This window comes from Leuciscus leuciscus (genome assembly GCF_965113295.1).
Source record: "Leuciscus leuciscus genome assembly, contig: SUPER_11_unloc_5, whole genome shotgun sequence".
NCBI classification, from domain to species: Eukaryota; Metazoa; Chordata; class Actinopteri; order Cypriniformes; family Leuciscidae; genus Leuciscus; species Leuciscus leuciscus.
The window spans coordinates 438254-457956 of record NW_028118542.1 but is presented as its reverse complement, the minus strand read 5'-3'; the positions used below and the strand labels follow the sequence as shown (position 1 = coordinate 457956).

Sequence of the window (19703 nt, the reverse complement as noted above, 5' to 3'; positions counted from 1 at the left end):
GCTTAGGAGCTGAAGAAGCCACGAAGGGCTCGCTGGTGACTTACACAGACAACAGTGGCCGCTGTACTTTGAGGTGAGCAGTTTTGCTTTTGAATAAGGTATGTGTTAGTCACCAGTGGCCCGGATGTGGTAAGAAAAAGCTTCTCCAAATTTAAAGAACTTAAAAAGTGATTTTTGATATCAGAAATAATTGCATGCATTGTCTTTGTAAATGTCAAGTAGTGGGGGAGCTCCCGATAGTGTTTGCCAGTACTTGTTTAATCCTGAGTGGATTCTATAACTACTGGGGATGCTGATTTAGCGCTAAGAGTTTTGACGTACGTACGTAAAAGTTTTGTGTTTGTTCATCAAGTGGGCCTTGAAGGATGATGAGCAAAAAGCATGCACACAAAGGGTTTGAGTTTATTGATAAGGATATCAATTATTGATTTGTGGGTTCTTGTAAGTGGGCCTTGATGGATACAAGAATAGCATGAACACAGAAGAAGTTTTGTCTTACTTGTCAAGTGGGCCTTGATGGATGACAAGCGTACTGATATAAGGATATCAGTTATTGATGTTTTATACCTGTAAGTGGGCATTGATTGATACAGGTGTAGTTTAGCTTAAATAGATGGTTGATCTGCAGACATTTGTAAGAGGGCCTTGAAGGATACAAATGAGCATGATTGCAGATTTAGTCAATTTCCGGGTACCTTATTACTCTAATAAGAGTTTGCTCAGGGGAATTAAGATCATATATGACTCTGTTGTGTTGAGGAAGTGAATCACAGAGGTTTATGGAATAGGATAGTTAAAAGTGTAATATTTTAATGTATTGTTCAGATCTGACAGAGTAGAGAAAGAAGAGTGTGTGAAATCATGTTGGTGTGCCTGTAGGATCCTGTGTGACTGTGGTTGAAAATAAGTGACCTCTGACCCTGGTTGCTTGAAGGGACAGAGAATGTGTGAATGAAGGGATGTTAAATGGTGTGTATTAAGAAAGAAAAGTAAGGGAAAACAATTGTTCCAAGATATTAACTATAAAGAATATTGTATAAAATAAGTTAAAATAATAAGATATATGTTTAATCAATAAATGTAATGATATATTAATAGATGAATACAAATAAGATTGCACGTGCTTTAGTATATTATATATTATATCTGAAGACATCTAAAATTTGTATCTCATTATCCCTGAAGAGAGAGTGGAAAAAGTATTCCATTGCAGATTAATAAGTTTGTGTTCAGAGAAAAATAACTGGTGCAGTGCTGAAGGTTAACAAGATTGAGTGACCAAGTTTCAAAAGTCATGAATACTTCAGAAGTTGATGAGAATAAATAAATAAGAGGAATTCATTGATGTTTGTTGAGAAACATACTAGATTATTGTGAACACTGCATGCAAATATAGAAGAAAGATTGAAGTCTAATTTTATGATAGGGAACATTATTCAATTGTATTATTCTTAGATCATCAGAGTTATTGATGATATAGAAAAACAGAACTAGCTTGCTTTTTCCTGCAATGAAGAACTGCTTTACTAATAGAATGGGGGAAATGCTATTGTCAACCAGTGAGATTTTTTATATAAAAAGGAATAGTGAAAAGATGCAGGTTAAAAAGTGGAATGTGATAAAGAACTAATAGCTTATATGTGAAAGTTCAATTTGATTCATGCAGATCTCTGAGTGTTCAAATTGCAGATGGCTTCAGTGTCCTGTGGAAGCAACAAGAGGGCAAAGGGCAAAGACGCAAATGCAGAGAGAAGAAGAGAGAGTGGGTGAGGGGTTCTCAGCTCCCCTCCTGAAGTTGACCAATCAAAAAGACTCAGAAAGACTGAATTAATGCAAAGACTGGAAAAGGTGAAACTTTCACTTGAGACTTTTCCTGAGGACAAAGAGAAATACTGAGATGCAAAACTGGCAGGATCGATAAAAAGCCCAAACTAAGAAGAGGCAGAGAAACAACAGAGCCTATTCTCCACTCTGCAATGGCCTTTGAGTGACGGCTGGCAAAACATGCAGAGCGACAGCCAAGCTAAAAACAGAAGAACAGACCCTTACGGGTCACCACAGGTGTGACAAACCTTATGAACACTCTAGAGACTGCTTCAAATTTGGTTAATTATTATATTAACATTATTCATTCTGATAATTCACTGGTCTCATAGCAATTCTTTATATTCTCTGCTAAACTAACCCTCTCTGCTTTTTCAGTAGGTACAAGTCCAGCTCTATAAGAAAAAGAAAATACAGAGAAGTGGGTGCTCAACTCACCAAATAGTTAAAACTGAGGCTGGATTTGGTATAGTGAGGGCTATTATATTAGACATATAGGGCAAAGAAAAAGATAGACACAAAATGTCAAAGAATGATTATTATTTTTGTTTGCAAAACCATGATACTGGTCACTCCATCTTGTTTTAATAATTTTCTAAAGATAGATTGGAGAAGAAAAAATTATGAAATCAAAAATGATGTCGAAACTGGGATAATGAGATGGAAATGTTGTTGGCCATGGATCCAAGATTAGGTAGAGATCTCCAATTTTCTTCTTAAAGCAGCTCATGAGCAAAAATAAAAAGAATATGAAAAAGTAGACCAAACAAATGAAAGAAAAAATGCATTTGAGAAATTACAATTGGCGGTCTTAAGGCCATTGCACACTGAGTCCGAAATTCGCATCCGAAATTTTCGCACGTTAAAAAAAAAATTCGACCTCACGTTATGTCAATCATGCTTGCACACTGTCTACGAAACTTTCGTCCGTAAAAAAAAAATTCGGATTGGGTTCGATTTTCTGCGTTTTTCGCATCCACAGCCAGTGTTTTGTGAGTTTTTTTGAAAATTCAGAGCCACCGTACAAGCGAACGACAAAATCCAGAATGACGTCTGACAAGTTGATACACTTCGTCTCGCAGCACAAGTACTGTATGAAAAACAAAATGCGGATTACAAAGACACTGAATAAAATATAACCTGTATACAGCTGTTCTGTCTGCCCAGCGCTTCTGCCGGCCGCGCGCGCGTGTGTGTGTGTGTGTGTGTGTGTGTCCGTCCATAGACATACTGCCAGTTTCTGTTCAGGATCGATTGGTTCACGGAAATTGGTGGTCTTCTTTTTAATATGTGGCTCCAGTATCGCTAGCAAAGCATCAAACTGTTCCACTGACATTCTGAGGTAAATTTTGAATCGTTTGGGATAATTTCGCAACTCCTTGATAAGGAGGTGAAACTTTCCTTCCTCTCGGCGCAATCTCAGGATTGGATGGACCCAATATTTCCTCTTTCTTTTTCTCTTTTTAAGAAGAAAGAGGGCAACAAATTCATCCTCACTGCTTGACGAATCCATTTAGTATTTTTTGCGTTTTTTTCCGCAAAGGTTTAATAAATACGCATCGGACTCAGTGTGCAAGGTTTCTGTGCGTGACGAATTTTACTGCTGACGAACACGAAAAAACGCATACGAAAATTTCGGACTCAGTGTGCAATGGCCTTTACTCTCAACTGCACCATACTAAGGCCTATTATTCTGAAATATTTAATCTATTAGAGTTTGAAAAAAGAAAAAGAAAAAAGGGTTTATAACAACGGTGGTAAACTAAACGTTAAAATCACTGACACTTCTGAATAGTGTTTGCGTAGCTGTGTGTGACGTTGTCCGTCAGACCTTTGGAATTCCACAGCTAAATTTACAAGATCCGCATTTAGAGCACAACCTGCGGAAGAAGAATGTGTGATGGCCAATGAGTGACTGAGTATGAATGAGTGAGAGATGGTGTACACCAAGGCAAATCCATTATTTTGCCTACAGCTGTATCTAAATTTGATATGTGGGCCCACAGGGCATATTCTGCCCAATAATGACCATGGATGGATTTGGTTAATTTCCTGGTCGAAACTGTAGTGACAATAGAAAAGAAAAGAAAAAACAATACCACATTTGCGCAGCGCCTAACACATCTGACTTTCCTTTCAGAATATGAAGGAGCATAACACATCTGATTTTCTTTTCAGCATATCATGAAGGAGCTGACGTTTTGTCAAAAGTATGAGATATTGTCTTTTAGCAAAGTGGGTTGAGTGTTGTCTAAGATGCCTGATAAATAGTGTGCTAACAGTGGGACTCAAAACAATGAGATAACTGAGCTGAATTGACTAATTGTAAAAAGTAATATAGGGGTTAAAGACCCCCAAAAGGGGACAGAACACCACTCAGCCCACATGATCATTTTACAGGTGACAGCAAGAAGGACAATGGGGCAGATGAGCAGATAATTTAATATGTTGTTGTCACTAACTGAACTAACAGAAATAATGAAGGTTTCATTCACAGATGAGAACAGTTCAATTCCAGGAAGGTTACTAAGACGATTCAAACAAAAAGAACCAGTGACTGCTTTGTCATCTCAGAAGAGCATTGATCAGCAAACTGACATTTGAGTCCATGCCTCTCAACTTAAAATACACCAACAAGCCTCAACCCTGCACAACAGGAAGTGAGGGATCAAGGTCTTGTGCTAGTAACAGCCTCCCTCGCCGTCGAGGGAAAGCCCATTGCAACGGCTCGTGAAGAGTCACCCTGGTGAAACTGAATGATCAACATGAATGCAAAAAGAAGACAAACGACAAGAAAAACTTTAAATGAAAATTTGCAGAATGTGGAAAGCTCACGAAAAGTTGTGCAAAGAAGAGAGAATCAACAGAGATGAGTACAAGTTCAAAGTCAACATCAACCAAACTTTATTTTAAGGTAATGTTAAAGCCCTTGAATATACTAGTAGCAACTTAATAATAACCCCACCAGAAGGAAAAATATTGAATAAAAGAATATATCAAAAACAACGTAGAAAAGAAATTATAAATGATTTAAAAAGAAACAAAATAATGAATAAGCGACTAATTCAAGTAATTGTCATAGCATAGTGAGAATTAAGACAAGTCATGAAGGAAAATACAACTAGAACTAAATGACATTTAAAAAAAAAAAAAAGATCATAAATGGTGGGCCTACTCGAATGTAATTTGTCAATACAGGAGTATAAGTAATTAATTTAAAACTACAGTTGAAAATTAAAGAAAATATTAACACTGGCTATTAACAAACATTTGATTTCAATTTAAGTTATAAGATTATGATTTGATTCAATATGCTATTGACTAATTTAATGTATTTTAAATGGAGCTAATAGAACGACCACCTCAGTTGTAAATTGTTCGAATTCAATTACAAACAGGCATTATGAACAATTTATATGGTACCAGAGGAGGGTAAGAATGACAGGTTATTGCACAAAAACATACTTTTGAATAGTCTCAATCCAGATGCGCATGGTTTTCACCAAGTGCGCAAGGAGGGAGTAAAGAGGGATTGAGAATAAGGAAAATTAAATAAAAGGCATTTCTGGCAATTTTTGACTGTACACATATGAAATTTGTGCCAAAAATAAAGGTAAAAAAGGAACAGTGACACAAATAGGCCATATATCAGTACCAGAAGGGCTAATAAAACACCTAATGGATTATATGAGCAAGATAGAGAAAGGTAAAGGCAATGAGATCAACAGAGGAGGGTCAGGAGAAGTCATTAAATATTCCCAGAGAAGTATTCCTTAGATTTGAAATTCTATCAGAAATAAGTTTAGATAATGGGACAGCAGTCATTCCAGAGAAATTGAAGATTAAATTATTTGTGTGCAGAAACTTAAATTATAGAAAGGAAGTTTTAAGTTATAATGCTTTATGTTTGAAATGATTAAGATTAAAATTAGATATACAGAAAAAGAAATGTACATACAATGAATATGTAAGATAGTATAAAAAGAGAGTTATTTTTTCTAATTGTCTAATGAGTTTATTGAATGACTTGTATGAAGTAAATGTAACATTGCTCTTAAAGCTTTCTTAGTTTGAGTGATTACATGTGACATAATTAAGTTTATTCATGATAGTTCATTTAGAAATTAGTAGAAAGGAAGAAAAGGTATTCAGTAAAGGTATGCTTGAACTGAGGAGCTATAATGAGAAGAAGCTGCAACACGTGAGATTAAACATTTTATTTATTGTTTAAATTTGGTAATAAAGTAGACAGAATTTGAAATGTAAAACGTTATAACGAAGCATATTGCGATTTAATGGATAGAAGGTGCACTACAATGTTATGTTTGTTTAATCAACTAAAAATGACTGACTAAAAGATTGATTCTTCAAATTTAAGAATTGATATTCCTTCATAAATAAGAAGCGAATAAAAAAGAGAGAAAGTAATTTTTACCCAGACCTATTTTAAATCAAAATTCATATGGATTATGCAAAATGAAAAAGCAAACTAAACCAATTATTCTACTATAATCAGCAGAGATTTATTATAATGATTTGTCTTTATTATAATGACAACATTACATGAAAAAAGTAGAATGACTTATGTTTGGAGAAAAAATAGCAAATACGATTGAGTCAAGAAGTTAAGGAAAACTTGATTTAAAGAATTAGGAATGTTTTTTGGAGTTGTAATATTGAAAGGGGGTTATTATTCTGTTGTGTACTTTCCATATCAAGAAGATAATGAAAACTAATTTTAGAGGGCAACTAAATCATTTATTATTAAGATTAGGTTTATAAACCAAATTGAGATTTACAATCATTGGACGTTGATGGTATGTGTCGAAGAGGATATCTACATTGCAAGAAGAACTTTATAGTATAAGGGATTTTTATGTTTGACATATTATACATAACTGTGACAATAACAGACAATGCTGAACCAATTTCATCAACACACTTGTAACAATGTTTGATGTTTGATTAGGGAGGATTCGAGTCTTTTACTTTCTCCATTGAAAGAAAGAAAAACAACTGAAAGAAAGAAAAATGTATGGAGAAAGATGTTTGGCTCGATTGCTCCTCCAGGAGTGTGGTGGCATAATTTCAGTCATTGAAAATAAGAATGAGGGACTTAATTTAGTCACTAAGGTAGTATAATGGAGGGGACTGGATTTTGAAACTACACTCTGGAAAACGATAGTGAATGTGGGGCTTAGATAAGCCCCAGAGGAGGGAATGTTGAAGATTTTGTTGTTTAGAAAATAAGTAATTTAACTATTTTTTGTACACTATTATTTCCTTTCTGTCTGTGTATGTCTTTGGGTGACTTTGGAACCTGAGAGCTGTGTGGTTACAGCAGAGAATTCTATTTCAGTAATGTCACATGGTACAAACTATTTCTCAAAATACCTATAGAATGTATTACCATATTTGGGAGAAGAATGTAGGTATATACGTTTGCTGGACAATCTTTCTGCAGGGGCTCTTTCTGCAGAGGGTCTCTCGGCTTTGTTTGTTAATAAAGTCTAATATTTCTGGTATCGAAAATCTCTGAAGTCATTTCCCTGAAAAGAAATAATTAAACCACAACATAACCTAATCTAAATAATTTAGAATACTTTGGAATATTAATAAGGTTTGTAACACAAAGGGTCCACCAAACATAGGACTTGGTTTTCCCCTGCATATTATTTTAATAACATCAGTTTTACACAGTATTTCTTGAAGAAAAAAATGTTTTTTTAGTTTTTAGTAAACATTTAGTTAAATATTTTAGTAAAATATTTGTTATATATATATATATATATATATATATATAAATTTTTTTTTTTTACTGATGCAACACAATGCATTAAAAGCTGGGGTGTGTAAACTTTTTAAATTCCATGAACAGGATAAATTGTAATTATTTTGTCTTCTGTGAAACCGGGAAGTATTCGCTTCTGAAGGGCAGTACTGGATGAAAAAAAAAGATGATCTTTGAACAAAATGTACACATCATCATAATCCTGTTTAAAGTTTACACCCCCTGCTCTTAATGCATCGTTTCCTCCTTGAGCATCAGTAAATGTTTTTACCTTTTGTAATAGTTGTGTATGAGTCACTCAATTGTCCTTAATGTAAAAATATGGATCTCAAAATCATACAGTCATTGTTGGAAAGGTGTCAAATATGCAGAAGATTCTGGAAAACCTAAAAATGTGCAAAACCTGGAGGATTTTTCTGGAGAACAGCGAGTTTAACTGCTCATGATTCTTACTAGGACTGTAAGTTTCACTCTCGGTCCCATCACCGATCAGTAAAAAAAAAAAAAACTGTTTTTTGTACAGTGTATTTACATAATAATTTGAATGTAATAAGATAACGTTCATTTTGGATGAAGACCTATTTAGCCTGCACAACATGATCATATTCATCTGAAATGATGGGTCAATCTGATGATCATCATGTTCACAAGAAAGCAAACAGAAGACAGAGCATAAAAGATTATTGAATTTACAGTTTGCTTGTTTTTGTGTGTAACATGATGTTTATTCATTTATTCTTATTATAGAAGGTATAATATCTCACCACTGTAATAGAGGAACTGCAAACTGTCAAAAGTAGCTCTCATTTGTCCACTGGCCAAAGTGTTTTAAAGACACAGCTGTGCAGTGTTGAGCTCACTGCTGTCCTGGGACACTGAAACCATTGTGGAACATTACCTTGAATATGTGCAGGAAGAGCTTCTCTGATCTGATCAAACTCTGTTTCTGTGCAAATCAATCCATGCATTATAACTGTAACCATAATAATACCAGGCATGTGTGACAGTGAGTATCTGTTGTCTCATTTCACTGGCCAGCTCTGTGTAATTCTCTCTGCAGTGGCTCTGAGCTCCAGTCCAGGGCTGCGTTTCCCAGAAGCATTGTGAAGTTGATCGTGAAGACCATTTGCCACCAATGTCCTCTACGATCAACTTATCTCACAATGCTTTGGGAAACGCAGCCCAGGTTTTTCTCTCAGATACCCAGACATTGGCCTATTGTGAGAGGAGATTTCTTTGTACCGCATATATCCAGAGTCTTTATTGCGCAACCACAAACTCTAAAATACAAATCTGGCAATCCCCATTCCCCAGGTTTAACAGTTTCATTTTCAATACTCTCTACCCAGGCTCTGGGCAGACTTGTCTTAATATTTTCACACATCGAGTCCACTTTTGACATTTCGTTTTCATCATCCCACTCCGAAACACAATCATATAAGGCTCTATTAGGTAAGAACCCTCTTACATCATATGCTATATCCTTAACTTGTCTCACTCCTGCTTTCATATACAATTTGTCATAAAACACTCTCTCTTTCATTCTAAAATTTGGATATAAAAATATCGGTTGTTTTAAAACTTGATTTATATTTTCACACTCATACTGTATATTTCTGTATATGACCTCTGCCCACACACTTAGCACTTCCTGACAAAACAGCGGCATTTTGTCATACATCGGCTTTTTCAATCCCATAAAAAGCCCTTCTTCCCCACATCCACTACATTTGTCCAGCACATCCTTCATATAACCTTTCCATCCATACTCCACTTTATCACATAAATACTTTTTCATCGTTTTTACCCTTATGGCCTTCTTTTTAACTTCTAAGTCAATCAATCCTAATCCTCCTTCTTTATAACTTGCAATTAATGTTTCCTTGCTATTTTAACTCCTTTCCCTCCCCACATAAAATCATTTGTTATCTCAGTCATCTCATTAAGAAAGCATGACAAATCATCAAGGGTGTTTCAGGCTATGATTAGGTTAGGGTGGGCTGTGTTTTATGTTTGTCAAGCAATTGGGAAATAAAACGCAAAAAATGCAATAAATGTAATACATGCACAATTAAACCCCGACTCCAACAGAAAAGGGACATACATTCTTTGTATGTTTGAAATAATTCAAAATTATAAAGCAAAAGATTTTTGTGGTTCATTTTAGCAATATTTAGGACTAATCCTAAAGTGTGGCATGAGGGGCACTGGCAATCAAATTGTGATTTTAGTGTGTCATCCACTGTCTCTGCTATGCAACTGCAGCTCAATAACATATGTAATCAAAACAATGTTAATATCACCAACTGTCCATTTGGAGAAAAATGAATATTAGCAAAGCATGAACTAATACTGAAAACCTTAGTAAGTTGTTACCAAACCCTTTGTTGTTTTGAGAACAAAAAAACATTGATTAAAGATTCAATCCCTGAAAAATGAATGGTTCCACAAATCTGTAGAGAATGACAGGGAAACAATAGCGAAAACAACTAAATGAAGTGTTATTATCTTGGCCTTCTCAGGTGTGTATATCAGGTGTGTGTCATGTTCATATGGTCACTGTGATCTGCTTTCAGCATCCTCAAATTCAAAAAGAATCCCAATACATCAAGTATCTGTGTTGTGATGATGAGTTGACCATGACTCTGTGGGTGACTGGGATACGTATTGCAAAGGTGAGCAGAAACCAGGCCACACACCAAAAACCAAAATAGATAATGATGATAAATGCAAGAAGACACTAATTTGAAGTTTTTGCAGCAAATTAAATTATAAATTATAGTTTACAATGCAAAAACATACTGTAAATTGTAGCTGTATTGTGTTGGGTCCTATTGTGAGCTGTCTACTTTGTCAAAAAAAAAAAGTTCTTCTACTTTATTAACGGTCTTGTTTTGTCATGATTTTGTCACAGTATGGTAAGCAGTTATATGAAAACTACAAAGCCGCTGTGAGGAAAGCAGCCGGCACTGGAAGCTGGGCTAACCGCACTATCCAGGCCTCCTCCAGTGCATCCACACCCTCTCCTACACCTAAAGGTAGAGATAATGAGCTAAATAGATTGTTATAAAATGTATCATAGATCTTGATATATTAAAGGATTTTGATGACATTTTTGTGCTTATCTTTCAGCCAAAGCTGCGAATGGACACGCTCCTCAGCTTCCAAAGGACACCAAGGTACCTCTAAATCTATCAGTTAGTAATGAAGAACACCATAATATAATACCATAAATAATATAAGTTCATGGACCATACTGAAGTGTGAACTATTATGTTTTCAGACACTTAACTGCATGTTAATTGCAATTAAACAAAATATAGTTTAAATTTATTAACACACTTAAGTACATAATTTTATAACATTTCATAATTACTTCTACTTTCAATGAAATATGAAGTTTACTGCCGAATGTACTGAGAAGCATTTATAGTAAACTAAAATATACATATATAATTTCTATTGAAACTTGACATGTTTTCAATATTTAATTACACATTTGTCATGATGAAGTTGCCAATTGGTAAATTTAAAATATATTAACATTAAATGTATTAACGAATAACACACTACAGTTGAAATTATAATCAAATTTGCATGTGCTCTAGTATGTTTGTCAATATCAAAATAAATGTACTGCAAAAGATTACTAAACCATAATTTAAAAAGTATAACTGTTAATTTGTCATGATTGCAAAGTACACTTTTTAAAATTGCACTAAACTCTGTTAAGAAACAGTCATGAAAGTGCAGTGTCTTTAAATACACATATAGTGGCCTTTTATTTAATGAATAATATATTATCTGAAAATATATATTTTTAAATATACTTTAAAGATTTAAAGTATACTTCAAGAGCAGTAAAATTAAGCACACTACTTTTCCACAAAGGGTGACGGTTCCTTTAGAGTTGTTTTAATCCCCTTGTAATTTCATCATTTATCTGAAATGCTCCTGAATGCTACTTTTGGTTTGTTTTTGAAGGGTCCTGGCAACCAAACATCTTTCCCACCACCTCCGCCTTCAATGGAAACCCTGCCTCCTCCACCACCCGACCCCATGTTGCCTCCTCCTCCCCCTGCTCCTCCTGCCAGCACAACCAAAGTCAACAAGTTTCCTCCTCCACCTCGATTCCCACAATCCTCCTTCCCACCTCCACCCATGGATGACCTGCCTCCACCACCACCTCCTCCAGAAGATGCCGAGCTGCCCCCTGACTTTCTTCCTCCACCGCCTCCTAGTTTTGCACCTCACGGGGGAGACTCACTCCCCCCACCACCTCCAGACCCCATTACCTCCCTTCCACCTCCTCCTCCTCCTGGTCCCCAAAACTTTGCATCTGCAGGTGGAGCTCCACCACCACCGCCTCCACCACCAGCTCCTGCACCGGCTGCCAACCCATCCGCCGGCTCCATCAGAAAAATGCCTCCAGCTCCACCAAAGAGAACGACACCTCTACAAACAGCGCCCCCAGGTGGCGAACTCATGTCAGAACTGATGACAGCAATGCTGAAAAAGCGCAGTCAACAATGATCTTGAAGACAGATAGAGCTAATTGACATGTTTTTGTAGTTGGACTGAGGAACTGACCGCCAAACAAGTTCTCGGCGTGACATTAGGACATACATCTTTAATTATTTTGTTGTTTAATATTCTTGCATTACACCACCAGACTAAAATATGTAAATACTTTGTACTTACGCACCTAATCAGATTATTTGTATTACAAATATGCTATATCATCATTGCTAATGGAATGTCATAATAAATAAGGTCTTGCAAAGTTAACTGTTTAACAGATTTTGACATGCCTAATTGTTAAACAGGAGTAAACGAGATGCATGATGCAAAGATTTTTGCACTTTTGTAGAAATGCAGAAACAGCAATATTACAAAAGACTTCCATGTCCATTGTCCATATATAACATGCATATATGTACATATATAACATCAAACATGGCGCATCCTCCAATCAGATCATCCATTAGGAAGTGTGATTACAATGTCATAAACAATATTTTTGGTTCAAATGATGCTGAAATTTGCGATTTTTTTCCTGAGTTAGGAAGAACAGCTGACCCTCAGCTGCTGAGCCCAGGATGGAGGTTTACTGGCATATCCGGCTCTCTCAGCCTCTTCCTGCTCCATAAATGGCTCCATTAAAGTCTTCTGCAACAGTGTCACCTAGAAATACATCAAACATACTGTCAACAAGCCATAATGGTCTGTCTGAAGATGTTACATTGTATGTATAATTGTCAAGTCTTCATTTCACAGTAATATATTAAAGCAAACACTCTAAGATATATGATAAGCATGATCATGACAGCATATTAGTTTGACATCACATGTAATAATACCTCTGAATAGTCATTTTTCTCTGCTTTTCTGATAGCAGATTCAGCCATCCAGTTCCTCAACACATACCGTGGGTTTACTCCTGAACAATAAAAAAATTACTAATAACATTAAATACAACATAACACATCGTAAAAAAACACACACTACCGTTTAAACATTTACGGTCAGTAAGGCTTTTTTTTTTTAAAGAAATTAATATTATTATTCAGCAAGGATGCATTAAAAGGGACAATAAAGACATTTATAATATTACAAAAGATTTCTATTTCAAATAAACGCTGTTCTTTTGAACTTTATATTAATTAAAACATGTATCAGGGTTTCCACAAAAATATTAAGCAGCTCAACTGTTTTCAAATGTTTCTTGAGCAGCAAATCATCATATTAGAATGATTTCTGAAGGATCATGTGACACTGAAGACTGGAGAAATGATCACAGGAATAAATTACATTCAACTGAACGAATATATTAATTACACAAATACTGTATATTCAAATAGAATAATTTATTTTATATTGTAATAATATCTCATAGTATAATAATATATTATAGTAATACAAAATGACTGTTTTTATTGTATTTTTGATTAAATAAATGCAGCCTTCGTGAGTATAAGAAACTTCTTTCAAAAACAAATCTTACCAATCATGAACATTTCAGCGGTAGTGTTACTGTAACAATATATAAACACATAATATATAACACTGCATCATATAACATATACAAAAACATACCTTGCATTCTGTGCTGCCGTTCTTCATCTGAGTCACTCATTATCCTGTAGAAGACGATTAACACATCAAGTGATGTTCATTTTTAATCCTCTAAAGAGTTTGAGTTTACATTACAGCAACATTACCTTGACAGACGCTGTAAATACAGCTGAACCCAGTCTCTGAAATGCTTGTGTGATGAGAGGTCTGAAAGAGCCCACAAAGACTGTCAAGAGAGACACAGTCACAGTTAATGGACTGAAATCATGATTATGGATATTGCGGCTGCTGTGGGAGTGAATGGAGAGGAAACGTACCGGAGCAAAGGATCCCTTCTGAAGCCGGGACAGGGTCACTTCACTCAGCTGTCTGAAAGTCATAGTGAAGTCTGCTCCAGTGTCCTCCATTAGCTCAACACATCACACATCATACAACATTATATGGGTCATTCTCAGGAAATGCTGCCATTTGTGTGATCTACTACTGATACCATACTGGACTTAACTATTTCTGACAGTTTGGTCGTTAAATATATAATAATAAAATAAAAAAACTATCTAATTAAAAAAGTTTATAATGAAATTATGTGTGTGTGTGTGTGTGTGTCTTACTGATTCCTTACTTTTTTTTATTTCTTTTTTTTATTGTCACAAATGACACCATTTCCTGAGAATGGCCAAATAACTTTATCACATGAATTAATTATAGTACAATTAGAGAAAAAAACAATCCAGCTAATATTTACCTTTAGAAGAAATGCAATCACATATGAATCCTTTTCTTCATTTCCCAGAAAGCCCAACTTTGCTTTGAACAGCTCATGAAATCTACAACAGAAACAGTAAAGTGAGATCAGGAACGACTCAGAGAGGAATACAGTGATCTATATTGTCTAATGACAGGCTCACCTTTGATGGTAGATTTGTGGATACTCTCTCAATATTTGCTGAGATCTGAAGTAAATGAATTGACACGAATCACTCTTATTTATTCCAGACCAATACCAACAGAAAATAAAAGGATCTCTTACTGTGAAAGCTGATCTGAGGTCAGCAGTGGTTTCAGAGCTTCTAGAAGTTTCTGTAGATTGAACAGGCCAACATTAGCCTGAGCTCCTATACTGTACCGGCCCTCGTCATCAGACGTGTTGGGGACAAAATCTAAACAGAGGAAACAATGCTGGAGCAATAACACACATTTAACAATAAAAATATTATATGTTATTATTATGGCTGTCTGTTTCACTTTAACTTATTAGAATATAATGAAGTAAAATAAAACAAGTAATGGATTAAAAAAATTATGCAATTAATCATGCCCCTCAACCCATGTATATATAAGTATATACAAAATTTATAGTAGATCTAAAGTAGCTTACTATTCATACAATGTTCCACTTTTGCAGTATTGTATACATACATATATATATATGTATGCGTGTGTGTGTATTCTCGTATATGGTTTAGGAGGACACAAATGTGTATAATGACAACGTAAACATCTTCACACTTCCTGTGTCCTCATAGGTTTAGGGGTAGGGTTAATATACAGAGTCCCTCTGTGTGTGTGTGTGTGTGTGTGTGTGTGTGTGTGTGTGTGTGTGTGTGTGTGTGTGTGTGTGTGTGTGTGTGTGTGTGTGTGTGTGTGTGTGTGTGTGCGCGTGTGTGTGCGTGTGTGTGTGTGTGTGTGTGTGTGCGTGTGTGTGCCTGTGTGTGCGTGTCTGTGTGTGTGTGTGTGTGTGTGTGTGTGTGTGTGTGTGTGTGTGTGTGTGAAATGTTATATGACAAAAAGCTTAAAAACTAAATTTATAGGAAGATGATTGCTAATATTATGAAAGTTTAAAGGGATACTTCACCTCTGGAAAGATGAATGTGTATTATGTAGAAGAAATGTGAAGAAATTTTTTAATTTGGAGCTTTCTAGACTGAGAAAAGCCAGAAAATGTATTTTTGGCTTATGTGGATGAAAGACAACAACTCCCAGAATGCACTTGCTTCGCTGCCCTAGGAGGCCACGCCTACCGGTAAGAGAGCGCAGTTGAAAACAACAGGCTACCAGTGAGTCTCCGTGACGAGTCTGCCTGGGATTTCGGGATCGCCCAAAATGTCTGGGATTCGGCTTTTGCGTTCTACAGTCGCCATTCATTATGTTTACTGTGGCGAGCAGGACGAGGCTGAGGGCTTCGGGAGAACGGCGCGAGGCCGGTAGCGTCATTCCTGAGACGCGCCGGTCTCGCATCTCTCACGGAGGAGCGGGAATTTTCTTAGCAATGGTAAAACGCACATCAACTGATCACTTGTTTAGCGTTCATGTAAACACTACATTCAGATTCACCGATGGGAATGAATTCGGTTAGATTGAAACAAGAGGTGTGCATGTAAACAATGAATGGCGACTGCAGAAACCAAAAGCTGAATCCCGGACATTTTGAACGATCTCGCCCGCCGGACAAGTCCGGGAAAAGGAGGATGGTAACCCCTACTACTCAGCTTTCTCCTACTATTCAGCTTTCTCCACAGAACAAGAGCCTGCTAGCTTAACTTCCAAAGAAAGACGGCTGACTGTGTGTAGTACATTCTGTGAGTGAGATCCCACCCTCTATGGGCGGGTTGAAAACATGACGAACAGCCCCTACTACTGGCTGTAGTCTTTAGCCTCTGGCCAGAAAATCCTCCGATGACGGAAAATGACGATTTTTGCGTCATCGGAGGATTTTTTCCTGACAAAAAATACATATATCTCTCCTCTCAGGGGGATATGAGGGTGGAAAGCACGGTAATTCGAAAATACTACAGGTTTTCTACTAATACAAAGCTTAATGCTAAATCCTGAAGTATCCCTTTAAGTTAGACAAAGAAACATACTTGGGTCATATGATTCCATAAATCCAAATGGGCCATAATCAAAAGTGATAGAAAGCAGACTGAAGTTATCTGTGTTGCAGACTCCTGTGTGAAGATGCAGATCATGATGTTGTGCATTTTGCGTATTAAGCTCGATCTATAATGATAAATCTATGTGATAACTAAACAAGTAAAGCAGAGTGAACTAACCATGAGCAAAACCAACCGACATCCAGTGGGCGATTAAATGTGCCGTTTCATTCAGCACTCGAGAGAAAAACACCTTCACACAACATGAAAACCATTCAAATATAGTGAGACTGATCAGACAATATAAAATAACCTTGTATTACAGCTAAACAGCAGAGAGACACAGATACTCACCACATACCTTGGGATGGACATTGTTGGTCCTGTTGAGAAGAGTAAAGCTGGGAACCGTTACATGCTGGTTATAACAGACTATGCAACCAAGTACCCAGAGGTGTTCCCATTGAAGTCCATGAAAGCTAAATCTGTTGCTTTTTGTCTAGTACAGTTTTTTTCAAGAGTGGGTTTCCCTCGTGAAATACTGACTGATCAAGGAACTTTATGTCATAACTAACTTTATGTCAACTTTGTTAAAGCAGGTCTATCAATTACTTGGCATCAGGAGCCTGAGAACTACACCTTACCACCCCCAAACGGATAGGCTGACGGAACGTTTCAACAAGACATTGAAGCAGATGCTGCGAAAGTTTGTGAACAGCAGTGGTACAAACTGGGATCTCTGGCTGCCATATCTGTTATTTGCATACAGGGAAGTACCCCAAGCCTCCACCGGTTTTTCTCCCTTTGAACTTCTTTATGGGCATGATGTCAGAGGCCCTCTTTCTCTGCTGAGAGAGAGCTGGGAGGGAGACCAGGGGAGAGGGGATTCTGTTAATGTGGTATCCTATGTTGTGCAGATGAGAGACCGATTGGAAAAAATGAGCGAGCTTGCCCAGTCACACATGGCAGAGGCCCAGAAACAGCAGAAGTTCTGGTACGATCGGTCAGCCCTCCAGAGATCCTTCAGCCCTGGACAGAAGGTGCTAGTGCTTCTCCCTAGTGATGACAATAAGCTTCTGGCAAAGTGGCAAGGACCATTTGAGGTCCAGAAGAAACTTGGGCCTACCACCTATCGGATATTGACCACAGGTCAGTCACGTTCCAATAAAGTACTGCATGTGAACCTCCTAAAGGAATGGGTGCAACGACCTGAAAAGAAAACAGAGGTGATGCTCGTCAGAAGCATTCTGGAATAGGAGGAAGTGGATGAGCAATACTTACCTTCTGAAGGTGTTCCAGTGGACTTCGATCTCCGTCATCTCTCTGAAGACAGACAGCAGCAGGTGAGAGCCATCTGTAATCTTGAAGTGTTCCAGGTGAACCCTGGGAGGACTGACCTTGTTGAACATGATATTGTCCTTAAAGATGGTGCTTCTGTGAGACGACTCAGTTACAGGATCCCTGAGCGCTTGTTGACCGCACTGAAAGAGGAGGTGGATTTCATGCTGTCCCAGGGTATCATAGAGGCTTCAAAGAGTGAATGGTGTAATCCGGTAGTCCTTGTACTGAAAAAGGATGGTAGCATAAGATTCTGTATTGATTTCAGGTACTTGAACTCAGTTTCTCAGTTTGACTCCTATCCAACACCAAGGATTGACGACCTGCTCGAACGGCTGGGAAAGGCAAAATTCCTGACCACATTAGATCTTAGCAAAGGGTACTGGCAAGTACCACTGACCAAGCGATCCAGAGAGCTGACTGCTTTCCGGACTCCATGGGGCCTATTCCACTTCACAGTGCTCCCATTTGGCCTTCATGGAGCGCCAGCAAATTTCCAGAGGCTGATGGACCAGGTACTTCGTGATTCCTCTGCATTTGCGGCAGCCTATCTTGATGATATAGTTCTGTATAGTGACAGCTGGGAGCAACATCTGGAACATCTGTGCACCGTCTTGGGCTGCCTTCACGCTGCTGGGCTGACCATAAATCCCGCAAAATGTGCCTTTGCTGCATCTGAGACTGAGTACCTGGGCCATATCATTGGGAATGGGATGATACGGCCACAGGTTAGTAAGATCCAAGCCATTGAGTCATTCCCTTTACCCCAAACAAGGAAGCAACTCCAATCCTTTTTGGGCATGGCAGGCTTCTATCGTCGCTTCATTCCGCAGTTTTCCACCAGGGCGGCTCTGCTCTCAGACTTGACCGGGTCCCGGAGTCCCAATCAGATCCAGTGGACAGAGGAGGCCGTGGCAGCTTTCCATGATATCCGGCAATCAATGAGTAAGCAACCAGTTTTGTATGGTCCAAACTTTAACGACCATTTCTATGTGCAGACTGATGCTTCCGACAGGGGTCTGGGCGCTGTGCTTCTTCAGGGGCCCCCCGAGAACCGCCATCCTGTTGCTTACATCAGCAGAAAGTTGTTCCCCAGGGAGGTCCGTTATTCGACCGTGGAAAAAGAGGGACTGGCTATCAAGTGGGCCCTGGACTCCTTCCGCTACTACCTTCTGGGTAGAGAATTCACACTGGAGACCGACCATAAAGCATTGCAGTGGATGGAGAGGATGAAGGACACCAATGGAAGAATCACGCGGTGGTACCTGGCCCTGCAACCATTCCGCTTCAGCATCCAACACATCCCAGGCAAAGAGAACCAGACAGCTGACTACCTGTCTCGCTGTACCAGCGAGAGTCCTGAAGGGGGGGAGTGTGTGATGGCTACGACCACACAGGGTAACATCACCTCAGTTTTAAACATTTGATTACAGTTTTATTATTTCACCTCTTTAGTTTGTTGCACTTATCATTTACAGTCATCTAAACTATGATGTCTAAATAATGAACACAACAGTTTTTTGATTTAGTTTATTTTGCTTTACCTTTACATTGATTTACAGGGAGTGCACTAATCACATGTTTCTTTGTGTTGAGTTACCTGGACTATTGGGGTGGTCCCTTCCTGGTTGGGCGAAAGGAGTGGCTAAGGGCTGAGGAGACCTATATCCGGGAGCCAGCTCATTAGGCCATACCATGTCTCACCATGTGCCGGGGGGGATTTTGTCCTTAGTTAGCTCTTGAGTTTTCATGTGTTAGTTTGTTTACCCCTTCTATGTTATTTGGTTTTGTTAAGCTGTTAT

At 37.8% G+C, this 19703-nt stretch overlaps 2 protein-coding genes and 1 long non-coding RNA gene across 3 annotated transcripts in view; 1 reads left to right on the top strand and 2 right to left on the bottom strand.

The window, feature by feature from the left end:
• LOC309510234 (ribonuclease inhibitor-like) overlaps nt 1-19703 on the top strand; it is a gene marked incomplete at both ends in the record, with an annotated part of 41905 nt that overhangs the window by 20222 nt on the left and 1980 nt on the right. The gene's annotated exons all lie outside the window — the stretch shown is intronic.
• Nucleotides 12245-14199, bottom strand: LOC309510220 (protein adenylyltransferase SelO-like). The gene is made up of 5 exons (XM_082191253.1): nt 14008-14199; nt 13837-13916; nt 13712-13755; nt 12976-13055; nt 12245-12799 (listed from the first exon to the last, which is right to left on the bottom strand). Exons 1-5 carry the CDS (start codon nt 14095-14097, stop codon nt 12677-12679), a joined length of 417 nt encoding a protein of 138 aa, XP_082047379.1. The 5' UTR covers nt 14098-14199; the 3' UTR covers nt 12245-12676.
• Nucleotides 14309-14844, bottom strand: LOC309510230. Its single transcript, XR_014210272.1, has 2 exons — nt 14721-14844; nt 14309-14643 (listed from the first exon to the last, which is right to left on the bottom strand). It is a non-coding gene; the product is annotated as an uncharacterized lncRNA (long non-coding RNA).